The following is a 20,749-nucleotide window of genomic DNA, read 5'->3' as shown; positions in this document are numbered from 1 at the left end:
CAACACCTCACACACTGATGAGCTGCACCTTGCAGCTGCCTCAGGGAGACAGCAGCTCCCACTGCCCACCAAGTTCCTACTTAGTGGCTGGTCACTGCTGCTCAGCAGGTGGAAGAGGCCCGCGTACAATTAGTGCTGCCATGCAAATGCACCCAAAGGATACGGGATACTCAGCATGCCATTCAGATGTTTAAAAGGTGACAAAATAATGCAGTACACACTAAATATGGGGCAGTATGTAATGCCACTGAATACTATCCTATTTCCCAACACTGCTCATACAATAATATCCAAAACAGGTGTTCCCCTGCTCTAGTCCCCAGCACTTGGAAACCGCACTCCAAACAGGGTTTCCACAAACTGGACAGACAGATCCTCTACCACAGTCATTTCTGCTCAGTAGATTGGTGGCCACAGAGCTAATCAAAGACAGGGGACACACCAGCACCTGATCCATTGAAGCAAGCATGGCTCAGTTCAACAAGTCTTATCTGGCAGTGGTGCCCAATTCCCATTCCTGCTCCAACAACTGTTTAAGTATTTGATGAACTGTCTCCACACGCAGAACATACAGAAATTCATCTCACCATCTAGTTAGCAGGAAAGGAGGTGTCTAACCCAACCTATTCCTTAGGTTCTACTGAACTGGAGAGAGAGTCACCTCCAGTGAGCATTTTATTCTGTCTACCTTAGATACTTATTTGAATGCAGGATAAATACTTTTCTTGAGGTGACTCTATCTACTGGCTATAGGGTTGATTTCTTAGACACTGAAGTTTATGCCACACTAACTTAACAGCCCTAACAATTATTTCATTTACTGTAAACAACACACAACACTCCCAAAATAGTAACAAAAAATTCTACACAGAAATACGTGCCCTTTAGTTTAAAGCTTCAGAATAGAAGTGGCACATGCATGGACAAGAAAAAAAAATACTGTTTGAATAAATCTAAAAATTTTTTTCTAATGTTTAGACTAATGTTAAAAGTTGAATGTCTTAACATAGACCAGTTATGAAATAGCTCTAATTAGAATTTTTTCTCTGTGGTAATGTGTTAATGTCTATGTTGTAAAAAGCTGTCTAAAAAAGATACAAAGTAAGGGCTATTACCTTATGTAGCCATGACATTATCAATAATATTTAATAAAAATATTATCATAGAGAGTTCATTATACATGCCTTACCCTGTCAAAAATAACCTAAAGTCTACCAATAATGAACATACACTGTGTATATTTGGTGCATATATTACACAGACTGTGTATGCAGTACACAGTTTCAACTTTTTTAACAAGCAAAGGTCACCTAGCCAGAGTATAGGTTATGAAAGATCTCCATAAATTAAATTAAGCAGCTAGCTCACAAAGTTATAAGCTGTTTAGGGGACATGTCAGGAATCCCCTATCTATAGGGAAGCTTCTCTCTCCCTGTAGAGTAGAATTTGACACCTAGTAAGAAAGGCATTTTCTATTCTTTTAATATTTATGGATATTTTGAAGTGTTTTAAGGTCTTCACAGTCTCTGCATGTTTCGAACTACTTTTAACTGCAGTGAACTGCCTGCATATGCATTATTCCATCTCCAAAGCTACTGTATTTCCATTCAGAAAATCATAATGCAGTTATTAAAAGAGATTTCCACACAGAGTTATTGAATCATATTGGTAAGCTTGGTTTATGCCTAGGTGCTGTGACATGAATGCACACTATCTTGAATTAGTCTAATAGTCTGTGGAGTGACAGCTCACTGCAGCTCTTAACAAGCTGCACAGATCAACTTGGCAAGTACTTGGTTAAGTATCAGTGTACCTGGTGATGTACAAAATAAATATGAAATAGTATTACACTGAAATATTTATAGTTTAAAGGTTTCACCCATGAACAGCTCATAGATATTGTCTTCAAGTATGAGTCCATTGAGGTGGTGGAAAGTTACAACAAGTTATGTATTTGTTTGCCATCAAATCAGAAGAGACTTTAAAAGGGATTCCATTTCAGGACAGGGCCCTAACTAAGGAAATCAAAAGCATAACAACATCCACCCCGAGGGAAACTTCATTTAGCGAAAAGTTTACTGGAGAGATCTAAAAAAAAATTCCTTTTTGTCACAAAAGGTTTGAAAATTTTATTTAGAATTTCTGTGAGGAAGAAAACTGTTTAAGACTTAACATAAGGGGTATGTATTTTTCATGTAAGACATGTTGCCATGATTTAACTTATGTTTTAGATGCAATTTGCAACCAAGTAGCGCAGTTATTTGCATTTATGTTTCTCAGCTCATAGTTTTGTTTCTATGCAGTATGTCAATCTTTTCAAAGTACTGACTTTTGGAATTCATCAGTATCTGTGTATATCCAAAAAAATTCCTATCCAAATAATGTTCAAGGGTAGTTCACAGTAACTAAAATCTGTAAATGGCCTGTGGATAGATGTATCATAGATATGTTCATACTAGAAGACTTTAAATAAAACAACAAATGGAAACATTGAAAGTATGAGATTCATGATGTGAAAACACTAAGTCATCTACTTTCACAAATTGTCACATATATCTGTAGTTTTATTTTTTCCAAATGCATTGACATTGTACAATAGAAATTGTACTCATAGATTAGAAATTAAAATGGAATTAAATTCTAAAAAGGCCACGTAATTTTTAGCCTAACAAAATGCGAGGAAAGATCCCCTCTAGTTCTACGCAGTAGCTAAAATGAAACCTGTAGTACTTTTTCCACTAAGAAGGATTATGATAATACTTAGTACACTACAGCTAAATATGTTTGGGTGTTATTTTTCTTTTCCAATTAGTTATAATCTAATCAGACAAATACACTTTCATATATATTTTATATTAAAATGTTACTAGTTAGACAGAAATGCAATACACAGGCACACATACCTATATGCTCTGACTGCCAAATATTTCTCTGCCAAATACATGCACAAACCCCTAATAAGATAAGCAGGGAATGCATTTAAATAGCGCACACTTTAAACCACTACATTTCAGTATATTACTTTTCAGACTACACGCACATAACCAGACTGTTTTCCAAGCAGACATCCATTTGATTACTTAAAGTGCAAATTATGGTCTGGCTATTGAGTGTGCAGAGGAGGATAATAGGAAGTGCAAAGAAAATACAAGCCTTTCACATCAACAGGTGGCAATGCTAAATAGGAAAAAAAGAAGAGGGGAGTGGGCTCAGAGGAATATACCTTCCCTGTGTTGTACAGATATCTAAGAAAGAAAAAAGATTTGGCAGAAACTGGACCCTTTTTCCTGCAGCGATGATCTTGTTGCATGTACATGGTTTGTACACAAAGCATGGGGAAAACAGCACCAGGACCTCATAGAGGTTTCTTGGGCAGTTTGTGAAGTCCTCCTTGGGGCTGTTCAACATGCTCGGGGGCAACAAACTACGCAGAGCGAGGAGACAGCTTCCAATAGCTCATGCAAGTACCCCACCTAAGGGCTCAGAGTACTAACCTTCAATTCATGTATTTATGGTCAAGTTATAAAACCATAAAAGCAGAGACAAGAATACAGATTGATATACAGCTGAAAAACCCACAGTTGTACTGCAATTGAAAATGTCTAAAAGTAAATGTGCATGCCACTCAGGAGTCCCATATAATACTGTTAGATTTATAAAAACCAAACAAAATTCAACACCAAAATCTTATATATATAGGTATCCATAGGAAAACATGAGGATTGATTGCTGTCTCCTAGGAAGTGAAGTGTTTAGTTGTCAAATGATTAGATGCTTTATTTGGACATAAACCAAACTGCATGGGTGTTTATTCAGAATAAGTTAATAAATAGAAGTTAACAAGCATGTATTTATCATGGTTCTCAATACAGCAATACCTATCTCTGCACCAGGTATTAATACTTAGCAAAATGTTTTCTTCAAACTAAAAAGTACAATGTGCCAAAAGTACATAGTGCCTAAGAAAACAATCGGCTAGTGAAAAAAATCACAACACTTTCAAGTGACAGTCAGTTATTTCCCGAGTGAGTAGATTCAGATTTAACAAAACTATTTGAGAAACCTAGACATAAAATTGATTGAATTCCATTATTCAGCAATAATCTTGAATTCTGAGTTGATGAAGCACACTCAGCCTAAGAACTGATCTTAGCTAGCAGAATTAAGTGACTCTTCCTTGCAGTATAAAATAGGAGTGGATCCATAAAGCTAATCAGTTGGTTCTGAAATTTTCACACCACCTTCATTTTTGAGTTTTGAGTTGTTTTAACCTGGTTTCATGGACTAAACACCCACTTGAAGTCAGAGCATGTACCTCCCAAACCCATCCACCCCACACCTTTAAAAGGAATCTACTTTGCATGCTCAAGACTGCCCAGTGTTTCAAACTGGAACGAAATAAATACGGACTACTCTGAAATCCAAGAAGGGTACTCCTGCTCAGCACTGGAATGCTACTGTACATGGAAACAATAATACTATCTATGTACTCAGTGATGTGAGAGGTGCTCTAGTTTTTGATATTGAGAAGTCAATCTCTGCTTTAAAATTGCCTTTTGGATGAAGCTACTTCCATCCATAGTGTACATCAAGTGATTAGAAACTAACTAAGGAGCACAGTTTTTCTAAAGTAAGGTGCCTAATGTCTGCTCTATGAACATTTCAACAGGTAATATGGGAAGTTCTGTTCAGTCTTTAATATTTTTATTATAATTTTATTTTCTCCTGTTCAGGAAAATGGAAATTGAGTGTAGCAATGCCCTTTTAATACACCAGTTGTAGTCAGTAGATTGAAATCACTGTTACATATGTATCAAAGACGCACATAATTTCAATAATTAAACAGGTGATAATGTCTGCTTCACTACTATCAAAAGGATAAACGTCCTGTCTCCCTACGTTCAGGAGCAAAACAAAAGGAAAAAATTTGGTGAGCCCTTTACACAGCAGCCTCCATCTCTTGAACATCAGGGCATAACTCAGAATTGTAGCATACACAGAAGCTTAGTGCCTGGTAAGACTTTGGCTGACAGGGTGTATTGGTGAGTCACACTGAGATATTGAGAACATATGTCAAATTGCTAAAGCTCACAGAAATTGAATGCTAGTGCCTATTGAAGCCCCTCAGCCATAAAAAACTACTTTATTCCTAAACTTTTGTCATCCAGATAATTTAGCTGAATTAAAACTACAACACATAATAATGAACTATATTATAACTAGTGACTTAAAAATTACTGTTGCTGAAATGTAGCAGTAGGATATTCAAAACTACTTAAAGGATCCCAATAGCATGAGACAGTTAAAAGTCCTAATCTTTATACAGTCTGAATGAAGAGGAGAAGAAAGATAGTCTGAAGCAAAAGATAATCCTTTTTGTAGGGTAAAAAGATAACAAACAAACCAACAAACAACAAAACCCCAAAACATTTTCAAAGTCTGGTCTGTCCGTCTCTTTGGTGTGAAGAGAGTGATGGCTTATAATCGTTTGGACTTGTGATGGACAGTCACATGTTACAATGCATAGTATTCAGATTCTCAGAGAAGAATAGAGATTATTATTTATTATTGGTTTTGTCAAGAGTTATGTTTAATAATAAAATTTATTGAGAAAGCGCCTCTAATCACCAGGAAGGTATATAAGCCCTGAAAAAAATTATCATGCCTGTGCAAGCCAACTACAGCACATGTATTCAAGGATTGATACAGCATTATAACATAGTAACATAAAATGTATAGACAGCTTGCTCTTTTTACTCTGAAGTAACTTCCATCGCCTCTGGCCAGAGCTTGTTAGAAACGGCACAATTATCCCCGAGTTTTATGCACACTGATACTAAGAAGCATTATAAATGCTCGGGAAGCACTTTCCAACTCTAAAATCTCCAACTACCTCTAGACTGAATGTCACAGTAGCAAACAGTGCCACATGATGTGATTAGTCAGCGTAACATGTAATACCTAAGGCAGGCTTGCAAGTATAGAGACTGCAATTGGCAGTATGTCTTTGTTTGTGCCCTTGTGCCAGTGCTTCCCATCAGAAAGCTAAAAGCACAAGAAAGGAAATATCTAAGAACTGCCTATCCTTTTTCTTGACAAGGTCAATTATATAACCAAGTTGACATTATGGAGCCAGATAGCCCATATCAATCTGTAAGCTTACCTTGGCATACAAACTTCAATTCCTTGGCATCTGTAACGGTGGTTCTTTTATCTGACCTCTTCTTTTCTGTCCGACGGTGGCTACGTCTTTTCTTTGTCTCTCCCCAAAGATTCGACCCACCATGCATGCTAGGGATGTTTAGAATGGCAATTCCTTCCAGAGAGATATTGATTAAGTCTAGCTGAATTCCATCACACTGATTAGAAAGGAAGAAAGAAAAAGGAAAAAAAAAGAAAAAGAGAGAGAAAGCAGTATGAGAGAAAGAAAACTCTGAATGTTCTTTTTCTCAGATATTTTTCTTCAGCAATTTATCATTCTTAACACTGCTAATAGTTTATTCAATGTTTATACCTAAGATTGTACCTGAATAATTTTGTACCTGAAAAGGAGGTATAAGAACAGATCATCATTCAGAAGGTAAAATATGATTGCTATTCAGGTTTTGATTGCCTAAGCGTGGGATCATTTGGTACTGTCTTGTTATCTGATACCTGTTCACTGACCCAAGTAAAATATATTTCTAGCTTCACTACAGCTATTAGCAGAAAAATGTTTTTACTACCAAAATTTCTTTATCAATAACTGGAGGGTTTTTGTTGCCTTTTCCAGCTAAATTTTCTGCCTTATGATTTTGCAATGATACTTGTCACTCTAACAACTGAGTCCCCTCCACAACAAACTGAATATAAAAGTCCCTGCATGCAGAGAATACACAGACATATGGAAAGGAGTCTAAGCAAGACCCAAGAGCACAGAACATCACACAGGCATTAGTTTCAATCGAAAGGCACAACAATATCAGCACAGGGCTATGCCTCACTAGTAGCTCCTAGCAAGAGGTAAAATTAGTAGAAGTGGGTACAGCAATTGCTGATGCTGCTACAGCGTTTCTTACCCCAGAACCTTCGCCAACCACTTCTCTGAAATATGCATCATTACTAAGGGAAAACATAGGATAAGGAGCTAAAGAAGAGGAATCAGTGATCTAAAACCTTTCCAAGACTTACTGGACACACAGAAGTAATCTTAGCCCGTGGCATAGTCCCTTCAGTGCTTCAGTGCTGGAATCATAACCCATGTCACTAGTGTGTATTTCTCATGCTTCCTATAGCAACCCTGGAGATTAAGACATTTTATACAAGTACATTTCTTTGCTAAATCTGGCTTCCCATTTTATCTTATAATGGGACCATTTTTTCACTTCTGGAAAATGGCTCAGGGATCCTAACATATCAGACTGCTCAGTGACAAACTGCAACATTTTCTCAGGTGGTTGAAGCCTACGACATTTTCAGATACAGTTCACCTGAGACTCACTGCATGAGATGAACCTAGCTTAACAGCATACACCTAGCCTTCACTGGCTATAATTTACTCAAGCTAAGTCCTCCTGTCTACCAACATTAGGAATTTTTTAACCCATATAAAATGTAGCAAAATACTGAAGAACCTCTTCAAGAGAAAAAAAACCCCAACTTCATATTACAACAGCGGAACCTGCAGGTGGAAAGCAAAGCATCCATTTCTACACGAGTTCTCTGAACCAGCCAGTTGCCCAGGATTCATGTACTTGCACCTCGGCTAGAGATAGATTAGCTTAAAAAACAACATAGAGTATATCAATATCCTGGCAAGTCACACGCACCACAGCGTAGAGCAGCGCATTTTTAATACATTAGATCCTACTCCTGCAATGTTCTGCAAGCTTGTAGAAGATCTAGTCAACCATTTCAAACTAACTAAGAGTATTATTTTACAATTCCAATATACAATAATCAGGAAGAAAACGGGAAAAATAATTAAGCATGCTTCAGTAGTAGTCCACTGACATCTTGCAGCTTGCTGCTCTGTGGGTCACTGGCACTTCTTGCTCTCTGCCTAAACCTTTATCACAGCTTTGAAGAAGAAAAGCCAAGTACAACTCAAGAACAACTGTGAATAATTGTTTACTCTTAAACTTTCTGAGATCATAAAACAGAACTGTATTACAATGCACACACATCTTAATTCTTCTAAGAAGAGCATAAATCTGAAGAGAGAACAATTTCAACACTAAGATTTCCATTTCATATTTGCTCTTCAAGAATTAAATTTTAAACCTGTGGATTATATTCATACAGGGAAACCCTTAAAGTCAAAAGGCATATCTGAAAGTGAATTGGCAGTTGTGGCAACTACTGTAATTGAAAGTGTAACTTTTTAATAACACTTTTCTTACAAGAATAAAGGCATAGGTCTTCACTGGGATTTTTGGAAGCAAATTTGTGGTTTTCTCTGGCATTTTATATGTATTAAATACTAAGATGATTTATTTTGCTAAAAATTCTGCTCATGTGTATGCTCACTTACTGCTATACATTCTAGATAAACAGATATTAATTTCATAATTAAAAGTAATCTTGTGTAAATACCCTGCAGGCCTCAATGAATCAAACACATACTGTGTGTCAGGCCTCCCACTGTCTTCAAGTGGAATGTACTGGCTGGATAATTAGATAGTACATATTTTTTAACCTTATTTGCATGCATATTATATCTTTTGCACACTGACAAGCAGCAGTAACAACAAAAGTCAGATTACCACAGGGAATTCCCACAAAGAAGTCTTCATTTCTTATAATTTGCAGCCTAAATTAAAATAATTTGATCTTTGACAAGGATGAAATGTCAAGCAGAAGGGGGTCCTCTACAAGCCACGGCCTGTGGCTTCTGAAATCTGCCTAATTTATGTCAGTCACTTCTTAATACATATTTAAGTATTACACGAGAAAGATGATAAATATGCAATCTGACACCTTTGGTATTTCCCTGCTGTTAATTTATAAAGGTCTGGCGTCCCCCAAACTGACTGGAATTATTTAAATAAAAGAAGAATTGTGAAATAGGATGGCGTGGGGTCTAGCTTCCATTTTCACTCAATATTGAGCACAGCAGGTAGTACACTAAGACAATTATGTGACGAGGCCTCAGAGTCCCACAGTGATGAGCAACTTTCTGAATTAAGAAAAAAGGAGCATTTCTTTTGTTCATACACAGCCAAAAAGTTTGCCCTACAGGTACCTCTGCATAGTCCTAACACATTCCTCTATTACAAAAACAAAACACACGTGTTCTGCTTGTTTTCTTTTTTCTTTTTATTTCAAATAATGTAATGATGCTGTAAAAACAAAAGCATGTTTTTAAAATGTGGAGTATGTCTACCTAGATTAAAAAGGAAATGCTAGCTCTTCTAACTCTTTTTTACCTTCTTTTCTGGCCTCAGTCACTTCCTGGGTATTATTGTTTATGCCTTATTTATCATATCAAATATTTTCAGATCATCCCTCTGTTGAGAAAATACGTATCTATGCTTGAAAAGAGCTGGTATGACAGCTTTGCTGCGAAACCAAGGGCAATATCAAGCAAGTGCACAGGAATGTTTTAAACTCCTTTACCTTACCCAGTAATACCAGGTGGTATAGAAGGCTTACCTTGGTCCCACTACGCTTTTACAGCATTGCAGATATTGTCCATGCCACCCCTACTTACACAGCATCTATACCTACTCTCATTAAATACCTTTCACATGCCTTTCTTTTTTTCTGAAGTCGAAATAAAGTGCAAGTTCTCTAAATTATAAAAGCTTCTGCCTTGTTTACTGACACATAATTATTGAAAATAAATACTTAATTTTGTCCTAGTTTTGGGGGGTTTTTTGTTTCATTTTGTTTTCTTTTCCATTACAACCTTTCCTCAACTTCTTGCATCCCATTTTGAAAACAAAAATCCATCTTATTCTGGATAATATAAGAATTGTGTCCAACTTTTTCTGCATCTCACACTCATACAGAAGGAAACAGAGAACATGAGTCAGGAATGTATGTCAGAAAAACCAAGCTTAATTAGGTTAGAAATCAAATACATGGTTGAACAAATATTTGCCCAGAGAACATTAGATCACTGTCTCACAGCTCAGAGATACAGATCCTTAATCTTCCCAAGCATTGTGCATTCAAAATTTGGCTGTAGAGCAAACACATTCTTTGTGCATTTTATCTGGAGTGAAATGTGGTCTCATACATCAACCTCCCATTTACAGTGACATCCCCAAGGAGCATCAGGTTAAAAATCAGATTAAAACGGTGCTACTCCAAAATGCTGATAATGTTCAAACAAGAAACATTAGATACAAGCATACTGGCAAGCATTGTAATTTACTCATTGTAAATAAATATGCGAATAACTACCTCCTAACACTTCCTGTAAATTTTGGAAACTATGCTTTTTGTTCCTCACTGTATGACTAATGGTAATGACCAGGATAGATGAAGTGAATACTAAAAAACGTCTCATATACTGGCAGTGTAACACTTTATTGGCAATAACAGTTATTGACATGAATTGGTAATAATTATACAACTGATACGAGCAGCACCACAAACTTGTATACTGACTTGTTTGCTTTGTGATGTTAACACTTTCAGTGGTTACAATCATATGGTTAAAGTTCACATCTTAGTATGTATCAGAATATGTATGACTTTCTCTAGATATTAATATTTTATTGGGAAACCCTGCTCTTCAATTTGTATTTAATCAAAAGGTACATTTAACTTGCAGTTTATTCAAATCTAATCAAACCAGGTTAAGTATTTCTTCCAATAACTAACAAAATATTCTTCATGCTACATTTTCTTAAACTCATGTATGGGAAGCACTCTCTTGGGAAACAAGGGGGATTTTTTGGTTAAGTGTTTTTTCTAAGGTTTTTGCTGGAGTTTTGTTTTATTTTTATTATATTTTAATCTAACATGTGAGGAACATGTTTTCACTTCAAAGAGAAACATAACAGCATAACAGGCAAGTGTGGCACTGCTGGTGTTACAGTTTCAGTCTCAGTATTCTTTGCTACTTGTTCTGCTACCAGGCACATGGTTCCTTCAGATCATTTCAGACTTCACCCTTTAGGAAGCTTTGACTCGACTCTCATAGCTCCCACCATACCTCTCTGAGTGCCTCATGCTGTGACACAAATACTCCATTGACACAATGTGGTTCCTCATTACTACTGGAAAGGAAAAGCACCACAATCGTCTTGAGAAATTATTTCATTATTTGACCTAAATTCTCAGTTTGTATCTTCACTCATTTCTCATTTTTCATGTACTTATTTATAAACATCAGACCCCCAAACAGTTTATGTAATACAGCCACTTATCCTAGCACCCATCAAAGTGGCAGTGGCACATTATTTTAAATTCCTATTTTGTCTGTAAGTATCCTGTGTCTTTTTAGTTAATGTTCAATATACAATGGCAAGATGACCCCTTGTGCAGAGAGAAAAGCTATTTAATGAAGGGGAATAATTCAAAAATATATATATATATTCTTTAACCTTTATTCAGGAAAGTAAGTACAATTTTAGGGAATTGAGTTTTAAAGGTTAGAAAACCTTGGGACCCAGAAATAATAAGATTATTTTTTTTATTTTAATCCTGCAACAGCTCTCACTCCCTCCAACAGTCTTTCATTTTTCCATCTGACCTAGCCACACTCCCTATTGATTTCTAATGTTATACTTCACCTCTTGACCTTGTCTACTGTATTAAGACTTCACTAATCATCAAACTGAACTTTGTTCCAGTGTGCAGGGCTACACTACAAATAGGCATGATAAAAATAATATTTTGGAATATAGGGTCGAAAGGATGTGCACTGCCTTGCCTTGGTGGATTCAGGCACTCTGCACCCTTGCTCCCTGCATTTCAGCCAAACTAGTGACATTTCAAGGATAAAGGCAACAATTAGTTTCTTACTTCTATTTCTACAGATTCATGCAGCTTCTTACAGGTGGCTGAGAAAGTTTCCGAAGTGCCAAATTCAAAATACCAAAATTTGTTCTTCATTCTGAAACAAGAAAAAAAAAAGAAAAGAAAAAAAGAAAGATCTTATTCACTATCAATATGTGACAAAAGTGATCATCCTGTCTTCCACTATAAGTAATGGCAAAGGCTTGGGAACATGTGACATCCCATTTGAAATAGATGAGCTCATAATTTTCAAAGCTTAAATGTTGGTGTCAAGTTGTATGATATCCCCTAAAGGGATAACAGGAATGTGTTGAACTGACAGGTTCAAATGTACCTTTGACTTTTCTTTTTCAGTGACTATCAGAATATTTTTTGTCACTTAACCAGTGACATGCCTCAGAAAAATGTATCGATTTTATTTCATGTCTTACACCTACTATACTATTTCTGATTCACAGTTAACATCTTTATCCTGCAGAGTAGTAGAATGTGCAAGCAGGGCAATCCCATCATGAAGACAAGCCAAGACAAAAATGCAGCTTGCCCTAAGCTAGTTAAAAGTAAAGGCAAATGCCTATTGTGCATGGTGACAGATGAGATACTACAAGAAAATAAAAATTCCAGATCTAACAATCTTTAGATATTTTGCAGTAGGAGAGCTGTATTACCAGGTAATTCACTCATAGACACATTTTAAATGGGCAATGAGGCCTGCATCTTGAAGTTCATTAACAGGTCTACAGGAAAATAAAACTGGATTTAATGCTAGTAAATTGCTTAGTTTATCATGACAGCAGGCAGAATTTACACTTTTTTCTTTTTAAATACATAAAAACTGCACTTCTGTTTTACCAGATTTATAGCATACTGTTAAATACAATCAGGACGCCAACAGCACCATTTCAAATAAGAACGTGTACTTTTTGTGAATTCTCATGAGTAATTATTATTCTGTAACAAAAAAAAAAAGAAGCTAAACAACCACAACAAAAGACACTGAATTAGAATTCATTATTCCCACTTAAGAATCAGATATGAACACAGTTTCTCCACTTGTATAAACTGTTCTCTGACACAGCACATTGTGCTTTTAACTTGAAAACGACTGAGTTTGCATGAGCTAGAAGTGAAGAGTGAAACATAAATGTAGATGATTGTAAAACATGTCAAAAGTACAAATCCTACCCGTAATTATTTCAAATTACATATAAAAGGCTATTTAGTTGTTGTTAAAGCCTACTTAATGACTCTTAGAATTACAAAATGCAAAGAGGTATTGCAGTGCTGGCCATTTCCAGAAACCTGTTACAAGAGTCAGCAATTTCTGGAGCAGTATTAGAGGTGTGTAAAGATGTCCAACCTGGTAGCCTACACAGAGTTGGGAAGAGAAGAGTAATAAGGAAATGACACATTTCCGATGAAAAAAATTACAGGAATTTCCAAAGGTTTTTACACAGAAAATCTGAAAATATTTGGAAACTATTTTTGAGAACCTGTTCTCAGATAAATGCATATTTTCGAAGGTGCTCCAACAACCAGAAGGGTTCAGGCCAGATTCAGGTCCAGATTCCTTGGGTCCATGAATGGAAGTGGTCTGACATATGTTCGTTCTACACCTGCAGTTTAGTTAGCACACTGCCTACTGACCTGGGATCAAGTGCTCTATTTATGCCAACGTATAGAAAAAAATTTAGAAACCTTTTGTTTCCAAAGAAATGTGAACTAAGTCTTGAATTTCCATTGGGTGCCTTTGGAAAATCTGGATGCAGCTATCTTCCCACTACTTTCTAGACAGGGATGATGAATAATCAAAATTCCCAAAAAAACCCCAAAACAAAACAAAAAAATCCCACACCAAACAAAAACCCCAAAGCAAAGAAACAAAAAAACATCCAAAACCAACCAACCAACCACAAAAAACCCAGCAAAACCCGCCACCAAACAAAACACCTCAACCAAACAAAAAAAACCAACAAAACCTTGATGTAAGTATTCATAAAAATACTTTGTAATTTCTTTTGATCCTATTATTAAGATAAAAAGCCTTTGTATCTTCTTTTGATAGCCTTTCCTTTTGCTATTCAGTTACTTTTACCTCAAATGAAGAATCTTTTCTTTCTCTTTATTTAAAAGACTGCTTTAAATTGACTCACTTATTAGCACTCTATCTAACAAACTCTTTGACTTATGCAAAGTTAAAATAGACATATATTTTTAAGTAATTTACTTTAAGTCATATACTGTGTCAAATTCAGGTACCAAAAAAAACCCCAGCATTGCCAATGCACTCAAGGATTACTAGAAAATTTAGATCTATAAATCTAAACCTTGTAGAATCCATATGACAGAAGATTAAGTAAATATATCAGGTGAGTTTTTGATTTCTTATAATTTTAATAAAACCTCTAAGATTTTATCAGGCAGAAAAATGTATTGTGAGCCTGTTCTCCATCTCCAGTTGACTGTCTCTGTTTTTAAGCATAGAAGGACAACTTACTTGACCAGTTTTCAAATACAAAGATAGATGTAGATACAAATAATTTTATGCTTAATTTCCAAATGGTTTACCAACTTCTTTTACAAGCCATGAAATAGATTAAATTCCATGGTTTTATTCAAATGCACTACATCTTTTATTGAACAGAGGATTGTATTAAAACTTTTCATAGATACAAAATGGAGTTAAATAAAGAACTTCAGCGAAATTATACCGAAATTTTCATAAGCAAGACAAGTCTTATTATTCTAGTAAATATTACAATTTTTCTAATAATAATAAAAACCTCAACTTTAGTTCATATCTTCCACTTGCATTCCTGTTTCAAAGAGGTAAAGCTCATCTGCTTATCAATACAGCAGCAAACAGCAGAAGAATCCATTCAGAAGATTAGTGAACTACTATCATGGCCATTCTAATTTCTTCCATAATGTAACTAAATTTTAGATTGCTAAACAAATATATATTTAATAACAATTTTGCCACATTAAAACTGTAAGAAACTGCATCACAGGCTGCTGTCACATCTATATTCTCTCTCTCCCAGAGGAAATGATTTAGACTTTTCTCAGCTTTTAATAAGAGATGACCAAAAGTAAGTTTGAAGCCTGCTTCTTCTTTACAACACTGGTTTTGTTGGAATAGGAAAGGGAATGGATTATTCTAAAGAAAAGGGCTTGGGGTTTTTTTGTTACTTCCATATGCCTCAAAATGCTTATCTAAACTCTTAAACAACTTTACAATATAAATAAAACATCAGTCATGATTAAAGGCTGACTTATGTTGCTATTGTATTAGAGCATGTCAAAATATACAGCCTATGGGTGTAGGAATGACAAAACAAAACTGTACTTCAAGAACCTAAACACTTTTTATGCTGGCAATGTTACACATTTTCAAGTATTGATCAATCTTCTGACAAGTGGAATGATCTTCTTTAACAGGGATGAAATAAATTTGCAAGACAGTTGTGAGAGACTGAAATGTTAATGGTTAATGACTCAAACAATTGGCCATTTGCAAAAGCAGCAGGCTCTTTGCTGCGGCCAGGTTTGCATCCCCCAAGTGAAGGGGAGGAGGTGGGTTTCTGGATGTGTGGTGACAAAACCCAAGAACACCCCAGGTGAAGAGGGGACGAGCACTAGAGGAGGACCACAACAAGCCAGTCTGTTTAGCATCAAGCTGGGGTTTGAGCCAAGCAAGGGAAGAGGCTGGTGAGGAGCAGATCTTGCTAGGTGCGATAACGCTTTTTATCATGCCAATGTCCTCAGTTATGCAACTTGCTCAGGTATAAAACTCTGGTCCTGGGGAAGTACCAGGACATTCAGACACAGGCCTGAAGGTGTTCATCCCTTCTGATGGGGCATAACTGGCTAAACCTAGCTGATGTGAGAAGCAACTGTAATGTCTTAGAAGACATCATAAGCCATCAAAGATTCCCAAAGTGCCCCCAGACTCATTTCTGGGGGCTTCCACCAGAGGACTGAGCATGATCCACAGTGTTTCAAGAGACAGTGTTGAACTTCCATCTCAGGGGAGGTACCTGGGTGTGTTCCTACCTGAACCTGAACGCACATCAACCAACTGAACTATACATTTCGGGGGCTTCCCCCAGCCCTGACAGATCAAGACTGTGGCCATCACTTCAACCAAGCAACAATCAAATCTCATCACTGGATCCACGGGTGGTGATATCCATGTATGTATAAACACCGGTCATTCCGTGTCATTTCATTCTAATCTGCCCCAAGGGATCTGTTAACAAGAACCTCAGCTACTCTCACCTTCAGGAGCAGGTCATAACAACAGTATAAAAAGGCTAATACTGCCATTTCTTACAGCATTTCTATACTGTGGATAAATATCAGACTTAGAAACTTAGATACATTTCTTGGAAAAGTTCAGACTGATATTTGGTAATCAAGGCAAAATAATCAAAATAGTCTGTGATATGGGTTTGCTCCATTATCAGTTAATCAGAAACCCCCCTACTGCTAAAACTATTTTATATAACCTTTCTGATTAAGCAATTACAAGGCATGTCATTGAAAAATTGTCCTGTATCTAAATATGGAAATAGTAAATACTTTATTCAACACCTGAAGAGCATGTATACTTCATTGCACTATGATCACTCTGTCAGAACATGCATAACAATACACCAGTTATGGGCTGCTAATAAAAGGTCACAATAAAAGAGGAGTACCTTTAACTCAAGTAACAAATTCTTACTCTGGCACTTAGGGTCTATACTCAGGGCAAGAGCTTATTGCTACATTTGCAAGTTTGTCACACTTTCTACCACGTCCTATTTACACTTCTTAAATTTACTTTTTAATTTTTGCTTTATAAATTTATTATATTTATTTCCACTTTAATTATGCAGTGTCAAGCTTCAATGACTTCAGCTAAAATTTCTACATCAGAAAATTTCTGACTGTTATTTTTGTAAAATGTCAGCTGAAATACTTTGACCATTTTTGAAAATGACTGGATTAAAAACTTGTATATTTGCTTATATTAGAAGTGTTTGATAACATACATTTTGAACTGTTTTAATACAGCTAGACTTTCTGAGCAGAGATTTTAAATTTAGCATGAGAATGGCCTTGAATCAAGAATATGCCTCTAGCCGTCTGCATGAAAATACATACAGAATTTAACCATATTATGACCTGTTGGAAGTAGACCCTGAGAAGGCTTTATTTTTCATATTCTGTGGCAGAGAAACAACAAATTTTTGTCTCCAGTTCTGTCAATTTTTATCCTTTAATCTGTACTAAATATAGAGCTTTTTTACCCAGGAACATACTAGAATTCTTCATTCTTCCAAGGTAAATTCCTTGAAAAGTCCACTACAGGAAGCAACCTCTAATACAAATCTGTGCAACAATGTCTGTTCACGGACAAGCAGAACTTGAATTCCTCCAGAAAGTATATTTTTCCCGAAAATATAACCTCTTAGCACTGCCTTCTGAAAATACTTTTTTAAAGACTATTCCAACTTTTTTTCAAAAGTACTGTTTCTTTGTCAGTGAGTGTCAAGAGTTATCTCAATCTATATCATAAACTCATACAGTTTTCAGCATAAAGCTCCCATTCTAAGAGCAGCATTCATGAACAACAATGTACAGACTGTAATGAATTTTTAAAAGAAAATTCTATGGCAGGAAAAAAAAAGTAGCAAAGAACATTTAATCTATTTCATAAAGAGTAGATGCTTATCATCTCAACCACCACAAGTCTGGAAGGTGCTCAGAGCCACAGATTAATGCTACGTATTTAAATGGAACAGGTCTCTTTACCTCCCTTTTCTCCCTTGTTCACTCTTTTGTTCCAAGCAAATGTGGAATAATGTGTAGAACCACCTCTGCAGGGAACCAGAAATACCAGAAAAGCCTGCTGAAATGGAGGTATATTTCCACGGAGAAACTGTGAGCAGTACAAAGGGAAAAAAGGGTTGACAAGTATATGTGAAAAAAGAGGAGGTCATCATCAGAAAATAGAGGAATCATGAAAGAGAAGAATGAGCAGGACAGAGGAACTTAATTTCAAAATGCATTGAAGTTCTACAGCACTTAAAAAGGTATGGTGATAAAATACAGAAGAGAAGTAAAATAATCCTAAAAGAGACCTAAATAAAAACACATATTTCTTAAGTTTGAAAATACAGATAATAAGGTCTAAAAATGAAACTAGGAATATAGGAAACGCCATGATGGGCAAAAATATGGTCACGTCTTCCAATATTCTCTCACTGACAGCGGTTATTACCAGACACCATAGCAGATAATATAAAACTCCATGCAGTAAACATCTAACTCTATGGAAGGTTTATTATTATTTATAATTCTATCAAATTGCAAAACACTACATTCAGATTAGACATAAAGAAGAATTCTTTTATGATGAGGGTGGTGAGACACTAGAACAGGTCGCACAGAGAAGCTGTGGATGCCCCATTCCTGGAAGCACTCAAGGCCAGGTTGGATGGGGCTCTGAGCAACTGGTCTAGTGGAAGGTATCCCTGCCCATGGCAGAGGGGTCAGAACTAGATGATCTTTCAAGATCCCTTCCAAGCCAAAGCATTCTATGATTTGAATTCAATTTGTGGACACTTACACCATTAAGCAGTATGAAAGTGATTCCCAATGTATGGAGGAAAAAAAATGTCTCCTTGGGAAAAATAAGCTTACTAAGGTGGGTCTGAAGTTGCTCTTTTGGTTTAATGAGTCCTAGCCTGTAAGACTTACACTCAAGAGCAAGTGACAGACACACTCCTCTCTGGGCTCGCTAAATGGCAGGATCCAGACACCAATGTTGAATGGTGCCACATTCAGTCAACATCTCATCATTAGTGGTGTTCCCCAGGCATCAGTCCTGCCTACCATCATTATTGACTTGGATGAGGGGCTTGAGGGTACAATAATCAAATTTGCAGACAGCATCAAATTGGGTCAGTGTTCTGATCTGCTGGAGGGCAGGAAGGCTCTGCAGAGGGACCTGGACAGGCTGGATCAGTGAGCCAAGACCGGTAGTGTAAGGTTCAACAAGATCAAGAGCCAGGTCCTACACTTTGGCCACAACACCCCCATACAGTGCTACAGCCTGGGGCAGAATATCCAGAAAATGACCCAGCAGAAAAGGACCTGTGGCTGCTGGTCGACAGCTGCTGAACAAGTGTGGCTGAATGCAGCGCTGAACGCAGCGTGCCCAGATGGCCAAGAAGGCCCATGGTATCTTGGCTTGTATCAGGAATAGTGTGGTCAGCAGGATCAGGGAAGCAATTCTTCCCCGGTAGTCGGCACTGGTGAGGCCACACCTCAAATGCCATGTCTAGTTCTGGACCCCTCAATTCAGGAAGGACATTGAGGTGCTGGAGCAAGTCCAGTGAAAGGCAATAAAGCTGGTGAAGTGTTTGGAGCACAAGTTCTGAGAGGAGCGGCTGAGGGAGCTGGGGTTCTTTAGCCTGGAGAAAAGGAGGCTCAGGGGTCACCTTACTGCTCTCTCTACAACTCTCTGAAAGGAGGCTGTAACTGGGGGAGAAGGGGGTGGGTGTCAGTGCTTTTCCCAGGCAACAAGTGACAGGACAAGAGGACCTAGTGTCAAGCTGTTGGACATTAGGGAGAATTTCTTAGCAGAATGGGTGATTAGATACTGGAATGGGCTGCCCAGGGAAGTGGTGGAGTCACTGTCCCTGGAGGTATTTAAGGAATGACGACGTGGCACTCAGTACCATGCTCGAGTTGACATGGTAGTGTTTGGCCACAGGTTGGACTTGATAGTCTGAGGATCTCAGAGGTATTTTCCAAACTAATTCATTCTGCGATTCTGTGAAGTAAAACTTTACAGCATATAATATGTCATAGGAATTGTACATTGTATTTCTGGTGATAAAAATATGTGTATATATAGGATTTTATCTAATTTAACACTCAACATTGTAGAAAATAGAACTTCAGTTGGTAAAAAATATTTTAATGCTTTCTGCAATTCAATATAAAGAATATTTTTACCAGATCTCTCACAGTAGTTTTCAGCAGACAACATATTTTCCATCTTTTCTTACAGTTCATAAATCTATTATCTAGGTAATTTTATACTTAGGTAAAAATGATTTCATTGCAGCACATAATATATATTAATAAGAATGTATGACTTTTTCTAATGTTCTCTTCTTTCTACTTCTGTCTTAACAATCATATAATTTCTGTTCTTCTTTATAATGAATCATATGCAAAGGTAAGGAAATAGCCAGTGGAGATGCACATCCATAAGAGATTTATGTGTGACTGGCATGATTTTAATAGAGACATCTTTGTCAATTTTTTCTTTTTTCCATTACCAACTGTACTTCTGGCAAATCTAAGTGTTAATCTCCTATGGCACAGAGCTTAGGCAGAGACCATATAAGTAAGTGCAGAAAAGCTAAAATCCTCATAGAGCAGTTTCAGTTTTACACAATAAATAACATTTTCACATATCATAAAATGACACCACCCATGGCTGAAAAGCTACCCCGTAAGTAGTCATACCACTAAGTAACACTGTGAGATCATGCTCCCTGACATTATCAGTTCTACTGCTGCAAAGCTGAATCTGGCTCCATTTTCTCTCATGCTTTGTCATAGCTTCGCACTGTAGCTCTCAGGCATCCATGCAGTTGGGCTGCAATCTCCACTGCCCGCCTGCCTGTCCCCCTTTATCCAGTTCTTTGCCCAATTTTCTCAAAACCCTCAGCAGTTCATTCCAGCTGTAATTCTCATCCTTCCGCCTTCTCCATTCAGTTCTAGTCCTTCA

At 36.9% G+C, this 20,749-nt stretch overlaps 1 protein-coding gene across 6 annotated transcripts in view; it reads right to left on the bottom strand.

The window, feature by feature from the left end:
* The window catches only part of DGKB (diacylglycerol kinase beta), a 305,960-nt gene that overhangs the window by 69,937 nt on the left and 215,274 nt on the right, over nt 1-20,749 (bottom strand). For 5 of the 6 annotated variants that reach the window (XM_042044454.1, XM_042044451.1, XM_042044453.1 and 2 more), the window contains 2 exons: nt 11,959-12,049; nt 6,164-6,359 (listed from right to left, as the gene is read on the bottom strand). In XM_042044454.1, coding sequence (XP_041900388.1) covers nt 6,164-6,359; nt 11,959-12,049 — 287 coding nt within the window. Of the gene's footprint in view, nt 1-6,163; nt 6,360-10,516; nt 11,211-11,958; nt 12,050-20,749 lie in introns of those variants that run through there. The other variant, XM_042044456.1, reaches the window with a different exon arrangement.

Source organism: Corvus kubaryi, unplaced genomic scaffold (genome assembly GCF_017639235.1).
Source record: "Corvus kubaryi isolate FWS band 111438036 unplaced genomic scaffold, C.kubaryi_AGA036_p1.0 37398, whole genome shotgun sequence".
NCBI classification, from domain to species: domain Eukaryota; kingdom Metazoa; phylum Chordata; class Aves; order Passeriformes; family Corvidae; genus Corvus; species Corvus kubaryi.
Note: the sequence above shows the minus strand (reverse complement) of the source record. Positions and strands in the feature narration are given on the sequence as shown.